The 13,900-nt window shown below is 51.4% G+C and overlaps 1 protein-coding gene across 1 annotated transcript in view; it reads right to left on the reverse strand.

Moving 5' to 3' along the window:
• Nucleotides 1–13,900, reverse strand: part of GSN (gelsolin) — a 50,280-nt gene that overhangs the window by 11,697 nt on the left and 24,683 nt on the right. Inside the window, 8 exon segments of the mRNA XM_075905465.1 lie at nucleotides 98–313; nucleotides 1,018–1,106; nucleotides 2,423–2,555; nucleotides 4,839–4,931; nucleotides 5,490–5,639; nucleotides 6,026–6,187; nucleotides 7,970–8,124; nucleotides 9,335–9,536. Of these exon segments, the coding sequence (XP_075761580.1) occupies nucleotides 98–313; nucleotides 1,018–1,106; nucleotides 2,423–2,555; nucleotides 4,839–4,931; nucleotides 5,490–5,639; nucleotides 6,026–6,187; nucleotides 7,970–8,124; nucleotides 9,335–9,536 (1,200 nt within the window).

Consider the following 13,900-nt stretch of genomic DNA (forward strand, 5'->3'; position numbering starts at 1 on the left):
CACCTCCTCCCATGCCAACGGAAGAACCGAGAGGGACACGAACTGGCCCCCAGGGCTGCCGAGGCTGCCCGGCTCTCTCCATGCCCTGCCCCCTAACCTGTTTCTTTCCAGAGCCGTCGTCCTCCATGCCGTGCTGGGCAGCCATGGCTGTGGAGTTGTGAAGCGTAGCAGCGTCGAAGGGCACGTTCTCGACCTTGGCGATGTGGCTGGAGACGTAGGCCGTGCCCAGCCCCTCCGTCTGGTCCCTCTCCCGCCAGTTCTTGAAGAACTGCTTGAACAAGGGGGTCTCGCCGCTCTCGGGCAGGACTTGGATCTGAAACGAGGGAGCTGGCCCGTCACGGGGAATCTAGCCCTGACCTCGGCGGTCCTAGCCAATCGAGGGGGGCTTGGTGGCCTGATTTTATACGGAAGTCCCAATATTCAGGGATTTTTCTTATATAGCTGCCAATAACCCCCAACTTCCTGTCCTGATTTTTTCACACTGTCTGTTTGCACCCAAAACTAATCCCAGATGTTACCCAGCCTGGGGCTGGAGAAATCCCTGGAGTGACTCCTCATCAGCTGTCCCAAGGGGGGAGTCAGCCAAAAACATCCACTGAGGGGCAGCCCTGAACTGGTAAGTCTCAAACCCACAGCCAGGTGCCTGAGGTGCCCACAGGTCTCACTGGCCTCATTCGGGAAGACTGGGCGATCAATCCTCCGCTATCTCCAGGAGGGAGGTGGCGTTCTACCCCCCTTAGGGCTTGGCTCTCAGAAGGTTTTCACCAGCAAAGTGACCACTGGCTCGTTTGTACCCGGCTCATCTGTCTGTTCACGCCTGTTTTGAACACAAGTCAACCTGGAACGTCTGTTACCACAATAAAGCCCTGGAGCTCAAGAGCATGTTACACTGGTGACCACCGCATGGCAGGGCTGAGGGAAGAGGGATCTCTCTGAAGAAAATGCTGGAAAATGCCATCTGATCCAGTCCCCCACCCCCCACCCCAGAGAGTCTGAGGGGTAGCCGGCGCTGTGTACCTGGGTGTGTTTGGGGTACTTCATCTTGGTGATGAAGTCGGAGGCAGTTTTCAGGGCTGCCTTCTTCTCATCGGAGTTGGCCTTCTTGCCTTGAATGAGAACACAGAGGGCAGCGTGGAGGATTGTTAAACAACACACCCTGATTTACAAACAAAACAATCGCCCCTGATTTCCTTCGTGCCCGAGGGCAAAGCGAGTCTCTCAGTCCGCAAGCAAACCCCTTCTACAGCTGCAGTGCAGCGGGGCAAAGAGAGAACGGCACCCATCTGCGAGGTATCCATTAGGGTCATCTGGGAGAGCACATTAAATCAATTCTCTGCCATTTTGGGGGTCCTCTGGCATTGGAGTTCCTCGGTCCCTCCTGTTCCCTGGCTGTGGCACGCGCTAGTTTAGTTTCCTGATGGCTGATATACTTTGGTGTGATTCCGGTGGCTGGTCTGCAGGTGGAGGTGGCTGGACGGGGTTGGTGTCTTGTGATGCTGGTGGTCCTGTCTGGCCTTGAACTCTGGGATTGCATGTGCCAAGTCCTGTAGCATATGGCCTAGTGACACAAACTCCCACCCCCTGCATCCTCCCAGTCATCCATGAGCCACAGTCCAGCGGACAGGTGTCAAACATCTGTAATGCTCTGACAGGCCACCAGAGGGCAGGAGCCCCACAGCCACGGATCCTCCAACCACACTCTGCGTTGGAGTCTCCAAGACTGCCAGCAAGCATCTCTCCCTTGGAGCTCTGGCATCAGGCGCATTCAGCAGGAAAGAGAAGACTGGCATACCTACTGGAGGGAGCATTTCCACACGAGTGTCCTCACTGCACAGGCAGACCCCCACTGCCACCAGGGCGCCCCACCTAAAGATCCCTGTGCCGGTATCCAGGGATCTTTTCATCTTTTTCTAAAGCTTTGTCTATACTCAATTGCTGCCATGATCAATCTTCTGGAGTTTGATTTAGTGAGTCTAGTTAAGACTCACTAAATTGAACTCAGAGAGCACCCCTGTTGGTGGCCGGCACTCCTATTCCTGCGAGGAGTAAGGGACGTTCCCGTCGGCCTCCCGCTGTGCGGATGTCACCAAGCTCAGCTTAAGGTAAACCAACGCCAGCAATGTATTTTACCTAGTTGGATTCATGCACCGTAAGCCAAGCTGTCGGGTCTAGTGTAGGTCTGGCCTAAGTCTCCGGCCTGAGACCTTCCCTTTGGCTCCCACGTTGTAGCAACCCTCCCTCCACTTGAGGAACGAGATGCCCTTCTGAGCCCTTGCATGCTGTTAATTTCCAGGAGGCACTGCAATTGACGGGCACCACGCCTTCCCTCCCCACCCCATCGTGCAGGAAGCTGGGACCAAGGATTGAAGCTAGATCCCACACCCGGTTAACTGGATCTACTTCTCCTCCCTCCCCGCGGTACCTTTCCAAATGAAGATTTTCCCATCTGAGCCATGGTCCAGAATGAAGCAGTCGTCTGAGTTCAGTGCAACCTGGGAGAACGGATTCTCGTCTGCCACCAGAGAGACGGCCATGGTCCCTGCCCCGTTGGAGACCTGGGACAGTGAAAGACGAGAATCGGTTTAGAGGCGCTGTGTGGAAGAGTCTCCCCTCCACGTTCCACAGCGATTGGAGCCGTGGGAGGCAGACCTCACAATCTGGGTGCTTTGGTTTCTCCCGTGCCTCCTGTCCTTCCAACGTGACGTTCTCGGCACAGCGGTGATGCGATACAAAGGGGCATCTGTCCCAAGGAATTCAGGAATTTCGCCCTCCACGGCAGCTTCCTTAGGAGGCTACAGAAAGGGTGGCACATCTCTCCAACAGTGCTAATGCAGCCAACGGGGCCTTTTCAGCACAACCGTCCTGGACTCCATCCCCAGGAAAGGCCACTGGTGGGGCATGGGGGGGAGGCTCAGACTCTGGAGTTGCTAAGGAACAAGTGCTGATGTCATAAAACTCCTTCCATTTATGAAACCACCTCCCCGTAGAGCAGGCATGTCCAAAGTCCGGCCCGCGGGCCAATTGCGGCCCGTGTTCCGATTTAATACGGCCCCCGCTTCCTCCCCCTCTCCTGGCTCCCTGGTGCTCTTTTGATCTGGCGCGCCCAGCGCGCCGCTTCCGGCCGCGCCGCCACCGCCTCCGCGGTCCTAGAGCCTGCCCTGTAGGGCACGTCCGCAGCCCCGCTCGGCTGCGGGTTCGCCCTGCCCCTGGGTCGCCGTGGGGCCGGCGTACCCTGCGCTCGCCACCCGCCTCTGACCCGGCCCTCACGCATGTTCACTTCTTCAAATCTGGCCCTCGTTGAAAAAAGTTTGGACACCCCTGCCGTAGAGGAACTAAAAATCGAATGGGCTACGGAGACTGAACTCGCTTCTTGCCCCTTGAAGTGATCCCCCTCCAGGGCAGGGCTGAGGGACACTGGCAGGCCCTAGTGAGACAGTGTTCCCCGCTGCTGCCCGCGCTGGGCCTAGCCACAGCGCTGAGCCCCCAGAGCTGGTGAGCCCATCTGCACGGTGGAGCGGAGGAGATCAGAGTCTGGGTCCCAAGCTCATTGATTCTCCATCACTCCTGACCGGCCAGAGGAGGGCGCTCGTACTTCACGAATAGCTAGCGATGCAGGGAGAGAGACACAGCGCTCCTCTCTCTGCTCCAGCTCTGCCTCGCTACAACAGGTTCGCCCAGGGGTGAGCAATAAAATGGCAGTTCGTCAGGGTTATCCCCTGGCAGGCCCCCCCTACTATCAGGGAGGTAAAAATCTGTTTAATTAGTTAACCAGTTAACCATTACGTTTAACCGGTCATCCAATGAAAAGGAGCGAGTGGAGGGAGAGGGTCAGGGCTGCTCCACCTGGGCTGGAGAAGCCCCCAGCCAATGGCAGGTGGGGGGCTCCTCCAGCCCCCACCGGTTAACCATAACCGATAAGTCTCACCCGTTAAGGGTAAGGCTTGCCGGTTAACCGGTTAAACATTCACATCGCTAGGTGCTATATTTTCTTGCGCCTCTGCAGGTACAGGCGACTGCATCTCCCATTGGCCGCAGATCGCCATTCTTGGCCAATGGGAGCTGCGGGAAGTGGCGTGCACCAGGACACCACTTCCTGCAGCTCCCGTTAACCAGGAACAGCGATCTGCGGCCAACAGGCGATGTAATTGCTCGTATATGTATTATGCAGGTACATATAGTGGCAGGGGCCTGAAGGGGTAACCCTAAGGAACCGGATCCCTGAGTCAGACATATATTTGTCAAGGACGGTCTAAGTCAAGGCTATTCAACATGCGGCCCGCAGCCTGTTTGTGGTCCGCGGTGCAGTTTAGGCTTATGCAGGGCTCAACATGCAGCCCACGAGTAGGATCCTTTGAACATGGCCTCCACTGGGAACACGCTCCACAACAGCGAGTCAATAGAACGGTCTTCTGTTGAGCTGCGTTTTAGTAGTTAAATTCCTGGGCTGTCATTGCTCATTCAAAGTGCTGTCGTGTGGGTGGAATCGGGTCAATAGTGCATTTTATTAATATCAGCAGAACTGACTTGCTTGGGGCCTGCGTGTGGCGTAGTGTTGCCTTAATCTTTGTATTCATGCCCGTCAGCGTGAAGGAAGCTATTTGCATATATTTGCATGTATACTTGCATGTACATGCAACCACACTTAAGTTGTGGCCCTCGGCATGTGCTGTGATTGTCACTGTGGCCCCCGGAGCTTCCAAAATCGAGTAGCCCCGGTCTAAGTTCACTTGGCCCTGCCTTAGCGCCTCTCAATTTCTCTTCCAGCCTGACACTTGAATGGTTCTGTGATTCGACCCTTTGTGGGGCTCCTCTGACAGCAGCCATCTGCTTCGTGTTACCTTGTACAGCTTAGCCAGCTTTCTATTGGATGCGTCAGCTTTCACGTCCTCATCAGAGACTCCTTCTGGCAGATCGGGCTTCGGTCCCAGCACCTGGGAGAGAGGAAAACAATTGCTAGCTGCGAGCATCGATCCAAGAGAGCCACTGCTCCTCCAGATGCTCGGACCGCAAAAAAAAAACAAAAAAAAACCCACAACCCACACACAAGAGAAAATTGTGGGTCGACAACATCCAAATTGATACATTCCGATCTCCAAACCTGGCTTTAACATTCACTGTTTCCTTGTCCTTTGCATAGAGAATTATGCACTTCGGTAGCCCCTTCCCCCGAGGCTCTCAAAGCACTTCACACACATTAAGTATGCAGGAACCAGGGGAAACCGAGGCACGGAAAGGCCATATGACCTGCCGAAAGCCACACAGCATGTCAGTGGCAAGGCCAGATGTAGAGCCCGATACCGCGACTCACAAGCCTGTTCTGTAGCCATTTTACAGCGTTTCTCCTGCTGATCGTAGATGGGCAGACACATCCTGGATTGCCCACGTGCATGCGAGCCGCCCTTTCACCCGCAGCCCACACTGGCCACCCCGCAGCTCACTGCCCAGGGAGGCCTTTGCTCTGCGGTTCAGTGAAACACAAGGAAAGAGACCTGCAGCATCTGCTCCCGCTCTGACCCTTCCTCTATCACGTAGACTTTGCCACGGCCGCTCCGCTCGTTATCCCGGATTCCCTTGGCCATCTGGGTGGCTTTCAGCCGCTCGAAGCGATTGCTCTTGGCGCCACACCACTGGTGGATGTCCTGTGGGGCAGAAAGAGAACGGGATTTCAGAGTGCCCCACGCCGGGAACACAGGGCTTCTTTAGAACGCGCCCACGGAGGGGTCAGCAGGCCTGCACGATGCAGTGGCAGCATATTAGGACCACATCCTGGCGGCAGGGGAGTGCTTGGGAAGCGTGGATCTAGGGGGCCGGGGTCCCACAGCTCATCCGACCAGGAAAACACGGCTCACTTTCCAGCCAGGCAAGCGGAGAGCGAATAGATCAGCGGAACGGTGTGTGAAACCACGGTGACCTGAGGTAGCCTGGCACCGCTTCACACAGAAGAGGACGAAGAACGAACGGGCCCGCCCAGACCTCCCCCGTTCCCCGAAGGTTCGGCACGCGGGAGTTGAACTCGCGGACTTACGCTGCCCAGATCCAGGATGAAACAGTCTCCGTTGTTGAAACTGTCCCAGCTCACCGGGACCTCGGTAGCTCGAACCACTCGCCTGCCTTTGATCTGAAGGAGCCTTTGGACGGTCACCTCATTGGGAACCACGTGCTTGAAGCCAGAAGCCACCCCACCAGCCTAGAAGAACAAAGACGATGGCGACACTGTTCGATGTTGGGTCGATGTCAGAGGCCCACACTTCCCAAAGGCAAGGGGTCACCTGCGGCAGCCTCAGAGGGCAAGCCAGGCCCCCATCTCTGTCTCACTACAGGCTGAACCTCTCTAGTCCAGCACCCTCAGGACTTAACAGATGCCAAAGCAGACAACTTACCAAACCACGGAAGGCCAATGTTGTCTAGCAGCATTTCTAGCACTTCCACTGCTTCTTGGACCTCTCGGGGTCAATTAGAGCTAAATAACAGCACCGAACACTGAGAGCCAGGACTGCAAACCCACTTTATGGGATGGCAGGAAACTTGGCCACGCCCATGCTAAGTGGAGATCCGGCTAACAACGTCATGCCAGACCATGGATGTTTCCAGACCGGAGAGTGCCGGACTAGAGAGGTTCAACCTGTACATCAATCATCATGCCCATCTCATATGCAGGGAAATGGGTGCAAAGGATTCTGGGACACACCCAAGAGGTGTGCCGCACGCCTCTGACTATGAATATAAAGGGGGTGAGCAGGAAGTGGAAGAAGCCTGGGGTGTGTTGGTCTTTCTATCGCACAGCGTGTATGAGGTACCAGCCATGCCCCTTTGGCCGTTCCCCGTTACCCATCGCCCCCCATTCACTCTCACTGCGGCTAAGAGAAAGAGCGAACAAAGCGCAGAGTGAATTCAAACAAGAGACCGTATCAGGGCAGAGCTGGGAATAGGACTCACACTTCCCGACCACCCCGCCCCTTGCTCTAACCACTGAAACACGCTGCCCCTCTTTGAACAGTCTGTTTCTGGACAACTGCCTATCGCCCAGTTTTTCACTCTCCATACGGGAAGAGAAAACTCATTCTCTTTTTTGGGGGGGGGGGTTGCTATCTGCCATTTTCATGGCTTTTGTCCAAGGCGAGGTTCAAAACATTCTCAAAAGTGAGGTGTCCACAGATTAAAGATCTCAATCTGGTAGGCACTTTGGTACTATTCTGGGACAATTTAGGCAGTAGGTTCATTCAGCCATTCCCCCAAAGTGAAACCAAATTAACACGAGAAAGGAATGGAAAATGCCAGGTTATGAATAAGGAAACAAAAGGATTGCAGGATCGTTGGGACTGGTCCTGCCTAGAGCAGGGGGCTGGACTTGATGATCTTCTAAGGTCTTTTCCAGCTCTATGGTTCTATGATTCTATGAAAATCCCGGAGAAAAGGCCGTGGGGCACAGAACTTTGCTGTGTTTGTGCCGGTGTAAAGCCAATGTAGGTAACTATTCCTGGACAGTCTAATTCCTCCCCCTTGTGTCCACCCTTTTGCAATCCTGTGGAGAAATGACTCCCTGATGCTGTCCCTCACCTCCCGAATATAATGGATGATAGCTGCCCGGAGAGCAGGGAGAGGAAATGTGGCAGGCATAGAAACAGAGATAATGGAAAGACCATGGGAGGTAGGTACGTGGGGATGGAGACAATCATAGGGCAAGGAATTTGCCATTAACTCAGATTTCTATTGCAGACAGCTCCCTTCTTTGAAGAAAAACAAAACCCTACAATGTGGGGCTTTCATGTCTGTCTCATTGAATCCACCCAGGCTCTCTTGCTGAGGGCAGCTGTTCTGCATCCTGCCCATTTTAGAGCTCTGAAAACATCCGGTGAGGGATGTATTCCCCGTGCTCAACAATTTTGACTTCCCCTCAGTGACACGGGCAGGCGGGGACTCCAGCGAATCCGATTCAGACCCGCTCAGTGGATGTCCTGCAATTACATACTTTGTACTTCAGGCCGGATTTGAAGTATCCTAGGAAAGTCGAAGACTCGTGCCCCTGCACCTCCCGATGCTGGATAGCCTTCCCCTGGAGATAGTCGTCCAGCTGGACAGTGAATATGGCAGCTGCACCGCTTTCATCCTGGCTACAGAAATCCCCTAGAAATCAAAGGAAGACCAGGCAGAGTGAAGGGAAGGCCTGTGGAAAGACTAAGTCCCTGAAGGGCTAGTTTCCTGGAAAACCTCTACAGCTAGGTATTTGATTACAGTCAGGGAAAGGGCTCAGTTTCTTTCCTTCTGACATTTTCCCTTTCCCTGGGAGAAAGCCAGGCAAGGACTGACCCTCAGAATCTCACTTTCTCCATCTGTACAAACAGCAACCGCGACCCATATCTCCTTCATAAAGCGCTTTGAGATCAGTGGATGAGAAGTTCCGGATAAGAGCTTGGTGTTACTGTAACGCTGGCCAACCCTGGTTATCTGAGGGTGGAATCAAACCTGGGACCTGGGGAGCTTAGTGCATGAGCCTCTACCACTTGAGCTAAAAGCCAGCTGGCTCTGAGCAAAGCCTGTAGAGCAAACTCATTATTCTCTCTGAGCGTGGTCTCAGTGCCACTAGATGGGACAGTGCGCCCCACTCAGCAGGTGTGTGGGTTACACTAGCTCAGCAGGTGTGTGGGTTACACAACTACCACTGACAGCCTGGCCAGTTGTTGGCAAGAAGGTGCGTCCACTCTGCCCAACAGCCAGGAAATCTAGCAGACCCTTAACGTGGCACTTGGGTATCAGCAGCCTGGCTCTGCAGACTGTCGGGAACCCTTGAGAATTCGGGGGATCTGGTATGGCTACAACACAACTACGACAATGCACTGAACTAAAGCCCCATTTACCGTTAGCAGACTACACTGTTTGATAGCACCCCAGGGCTGCCGGGAGCGGGGGGTATTTTGTATGAGAACTCAACAGAGGTCCTGTCTGCTCTATGCGGGCAGTAAAGATCCCAGGACACTGCACAAAAGCATAAGGATTTGTTGCAGCGTCTGAACAAAATTTTCACTTCTTCTGATGGAGCAAGGGTGTGATTAGTTGCAGCTCTCCACCCCAGAACTGGCTGCATGTCAATTGTGCAATGTACAGAGAAAGCGCAAAACACTTTGGGATGGGAGGCACTTTGGGAACATAACAGTACGTGACCTGAACTGTGCCACTTTCGTCTTCCTTTTCCCCTGTGGCAGGACAGGTTTACCCAACAGTCCCGGACCAGCGAGAGGAAACCGGTGCAAGAATTTTCACCTCCCCGGGTTTAGCACCAGGAGCTGGAAGACCTGCCAATTTCCATGAAGACAGAGACAAGCCCATCGGACCTTACCTAACCAGAAATGCAGGTCATACTGCAGGTTCCCGCTCCGCTGTTTGACGGTGTTCAGAATCAGATACGCATCTCCGGTGAAGAAGTCTCCATACAGGTTTTTTGGCACCGGGACCAAATCAAATTTCTCAATCCGCCAGATCTGTAGGCCTGGCTCCTTTCCAGCCTTCTGAAATTCAGCGTGTTCCACCATGCTGACAGGCTGGGGGAGGGAATGAAAGAGAGAATTCTCCTAGGCATGCGCAGTACAACAAAGCTCTTGTGAAACACAGACCACGTCGGGACTCCTACTTATTGCGATTCCAAACAACGATGGGGAAGTTTCTATGGGCCCTTACACGGAAATCATCGAAGGAAAATCCCTTTTCACTTTTAGTACTTTCCATGGTCACCCACCTCCATTTCCTGACTTCCTTCCTAGCTTCTTTCTGCCTCTATTCCCTATTCTCAGATTACTTTCTCCCTACCCATTCAGCTTTGTAGTTCTTTCCTCTCCGCTGATTAGTCATTTATTTGTAGGGAGGGCAAAGGCGAAGACAAGAAAGACCCCTCTCTGTCTATTTATTCCTTTTCATAAATGTTCCATATGCTAGAAGGCTCCAGGGGAAATTATATATTGTGTTTTATAGATGTTACGTGGTTTGCAAAATCACTGTTCTATTTCCCTAAAACACGTGTGATCTATTACAGGAAAGTGCTTTGAAGCCTCCCATTGCTAGACTGGGAAAACCACAAGAGAGAACTATCTGAAGTTGGCAGGGATAGGTGACCTACTAGGACTTTTGCATCCCTAATGTCTATGCTGCTATGGTATTATGATGCGCTATTTACTCCGGCGCTTTTGTGTGGCTTCTATGAATTACACTAATCCATCACTACGGCTGACAGCCGTTGACTCCCTTTAAATTAGCCTGTCTCTAGCAAACTCTGCAGTTCTAGCTTGCCATGGCTGCCTCTATATTATTGTTATTAAGGACAGATAACATGTCCTCACGTCTTTTGAGAAAATAAAGTTCTAGGAAGAATTCAGGATAATAACGTTAAAAAGAAGTACCCCAATCCTGATGTGTTTTAGATGGAAGTGTCCCCCTTCTAGGGCAGCCTAGCTTACTTCTGAGTACTATAAACTAATAAAGGCGAAGAAGAAAGAAAGAATATTACATCATAAGCAACCAGTACTTCAACAAAGAGGAAAATTCACAGCAGTTAATGAACAAAAATAAAAATGTATGCTCAACTCATAAGGCAGAAATACAAAAGGCTGCAGACTGGAAAGCAATATGGCAAATTAGCCGCTGAATCCACGTCTAAACTGAACCCTGACTCCAAATGCTTAATCCAGTGCTCTCTTACAGTTTCCACTCTGCCGACTGCACAGCCGCATTACTCCCAAATTCCGACCACAGACTCAGGAAAACCTTTTACAAAAGCTTAAAACTCCCCAGGAGACCACGACCTTTGCAAGTATTTTCTTAGCAGAGGAAAAGTTTGACGGTTTTTAATTACAGGCTTGGTCACTTACCACAGCTGAAAAAAGCAGAGCTGCTGTAACGAGACAGCCGAGCCCTGCAACAGATACAGAACTTGCGTAGCATAACCTCAGAGCCATTGTACAAAACACTGTGAGAAGAATGCAACTGTAGCCCTGTCTGCCCGGGACACTAGGAAGTGTGTTTAACAAGCAAAGGGGTTCTTCCCTCTTTCCCCTCCGACAGAAGAGAGGCTGAGCTGTCCCAGTTCTTTTTCTGTTTCCCTGTGAATGAAGATGTGGGGCATAGGCCGGTGTTTTATCACACACGAACACACCCAGCTCCCTCTGGAATACGAGGACGTAACATGCCTATGCACACGGTCCACTTGGAGGCTACACAGATTTATTCTGTACAGTCATTTCTGGAGGCTTAGTTCCAAAAGTCAGTAATATGGTACTCATTACAGCGGGCGGTACAATGGACAAATCAACTAAATATTTGGTCAAACGGCCAGTAACAGAGGCAGGCATCCACAGCAGAGACCAAAACTGTATCTGCTGAGCACTGGAACTAAACAGAGAGTTGATGAGGTGCAGCAGGAGAAAAGGGTTGTTCCAGATGGCAAAGCCGGCGGAGGAAAAAGAATCTCATGCCAACATCAGTGAACTGCAGAAAGGACAGAGAGTGCTGAAGGGAGCCGGCTGGCTGAGTGGAGGATGCGGACGATGTGCTCCTATTTCCCGGTACATACAGATAAGCAAAAAAAAGCAACGTTTGGCAAATGTGTTGGGTTTCTTGAACAAGGATTTAAGACTCTATCCAAGCTAGCATGAAATTGGAATGGAGCAGAGGGGTCCTAAGGAAGACAAGGGAGGTCCACTGGCAAAAGGGCCCAGACAAGATGGGAGAGCCAGAGTTAACCCGATCATTTCACACCGTACGCGTTAGGGATTTAGCATGTCTCTCGCAGCCTTTGGGCTTCCACTAAAACAGCACAGAGCTGGTGTCAAAAAGACGGGAGAACCAGGCCTGTTATCTCCTGCCACAAGGTGATCAGAGCCAGAAATGAGCCTGCTTCATCCAAGTAGCACACAAAACTAGAGGACACCAAATGAAGTTAATGGGTAGCAGGTTTAAAATTAATAAAATAAAGTTCTTCACACAGCGTGTAGTCAACCTGTGGAACTCCTTGCTAGAGGAGGCTGTGAAGGCTAGGTTTAAAGAGAAGCTAGATAATTTCATGGAGGTTAGGTCCATAAAAGGCTATTAGCCAGGGGATAGAAATGGTGTCCCTGGCCTCTGTTTGTCTGGAGAAGGATGGCAGGAGACAAATTGCTTGATCATTGTCTTCGGTCCACCCTCTCTGGGGCACCTGGTGCTGACCACTGTCGGCAGACAGGCTGCTGGGCTACATGGACCTTTGGTCTGACCCAATGCGGCCGTTCTTATGTAAAACAATAAGTGCCCCTATAATAAGACTTCTCACGGAGTGTACCACCAGGCCGCATATATGCGTCATATATGCTAATGGATTAGCCACCCAAGGAGGATAATTGCCTACTACCACTACCACATGATAGAGTTGCTCCTAGAATTCCAAGCACTTCACTGCGGAACTAAAGGCTTGGAGTTGAAATGTTACTGAAGACCCAGGCAAAGGTTTGCTGTAGCCATGCCGTACAGTCTGTGATCATAGAATCATAGAATCATAGAATAATAGGACTGGAAGGGACCTCGAGAGGTCATCGAGTCCAGCCCCCCGCCCTCAAGGCAGGACCAAGCTCCGTCTACACCATCCCTGACAGATGTCTATCCAACCTGTTCTTAAATATCTCCAGAGAGGGAGATTCCACCACCTCCCTTGGCAATTTATTCCAATATTTGACCACCCTGACAGTTAGGAATTTTTTCCTAATGTCCAATCTAAACCTCCCCTGCTGCACTTTAAGCCCATTACTCCTTGTCCTGTCCTCAGAAACCAAGAGGAACAATTTTTCTCCTTCCTCCTTGTGACACCCTTTTAGGTATTTGAAAACCGCTATCATGTCCCCCCTTAATCTTCTTTTTTCCAAACTAAACAAGCCCAGTTCATGAAGCCTGACTTCATAGGTCATGTTCTCTAAACCTTTAATCATTCTTGTCGCTCTTCTCTGCTCCCTTTCCATGGTATGCCTACCCTAGGAGGTCAGACAAAGAACGCTGATTGGGTGGAAATAAATCTTTGTATGTGTTTGTACTGCAGCCTGCACTTCCACTTTTAATGTATTTGAAGTGGAATTGAGTGGAATCCTCCAATTAATTACCTGACTCTCTTGGGAAACACTCATACAAAGGTCTGCTGCTCCTCCCACCCGCGCTGACGTCAGTGGCCAAACTTCTGTTTACCTCCGGGAGCAAGATCAGGGATACCCCTGACCCCCAGCATAGGAAGAATTGTGGGAGAATCGTTTTTGATGTCTGTTGTGCTAGAACATTGTGGGTTTTTTTCTAGTTTTCCAGAGCTGGTGGTCTGTGTTTGGACATTGGGCTATTAAGTATTTCAGATCTTGGCACACTCCGGTTGACAGTAAGTATCAAAACAAAATTTGCTTGGACATTCACAAATTTTAACAAAAAATAAAAACAATGTCTTCATCTGGCTGGCTTAGACGGGATTTTTTTCCCCCTCTCCCTGGGGAGGGTGCATCAACGGTCTGTAAAGCAACAAACGTTTGCTGGAATTGTAAGTGTTGGCCAAGGCAAGTTGAGCAGTGCTGGGAAGCCATCCGGGAATGGCTCTTCCAGCTGCTCCAGCTGCTGTCCACCCAACTCCAGAGGACTGAAAAACAAATTAGTAACAACAATGGAAAGAGAGACAAGTCCCTTGCAGATGGAAAGACAGCTTCAAGTACTTATTCTTAAACATTTATACAGAGCCAGAACTTTGCATGCAACTCCACCGAGACTGAGGGAAAAAATCCCGGGGTAAAGAGCCTAAGTCATTCAGGAGCCTAAATCCCATTTTCAAAAGTGACACGGGTGCTTACATCTCATAGGCTAAGGCTCCTAAGTCACTTAGGTGGGTTTGAAAATGTTACCCCCTGGTCCTGCAGAG

The sequence above is a fragment of the Pelodiscus sinensis genome, chromosome 22 (genome assembly GCF_049634645.1).
Source record: "Pelodiscus sinensis isolate JC-2024 chromosome 22, ASM4963464v1, whole genome shotgun sequence".
In the NCBI taxonomy this organism is placed as follows: Eukaryota; Metazoa; Chordata; order Testudines; family Trionychidae; genus Pelodiscus; species Pelodiscus sinensis.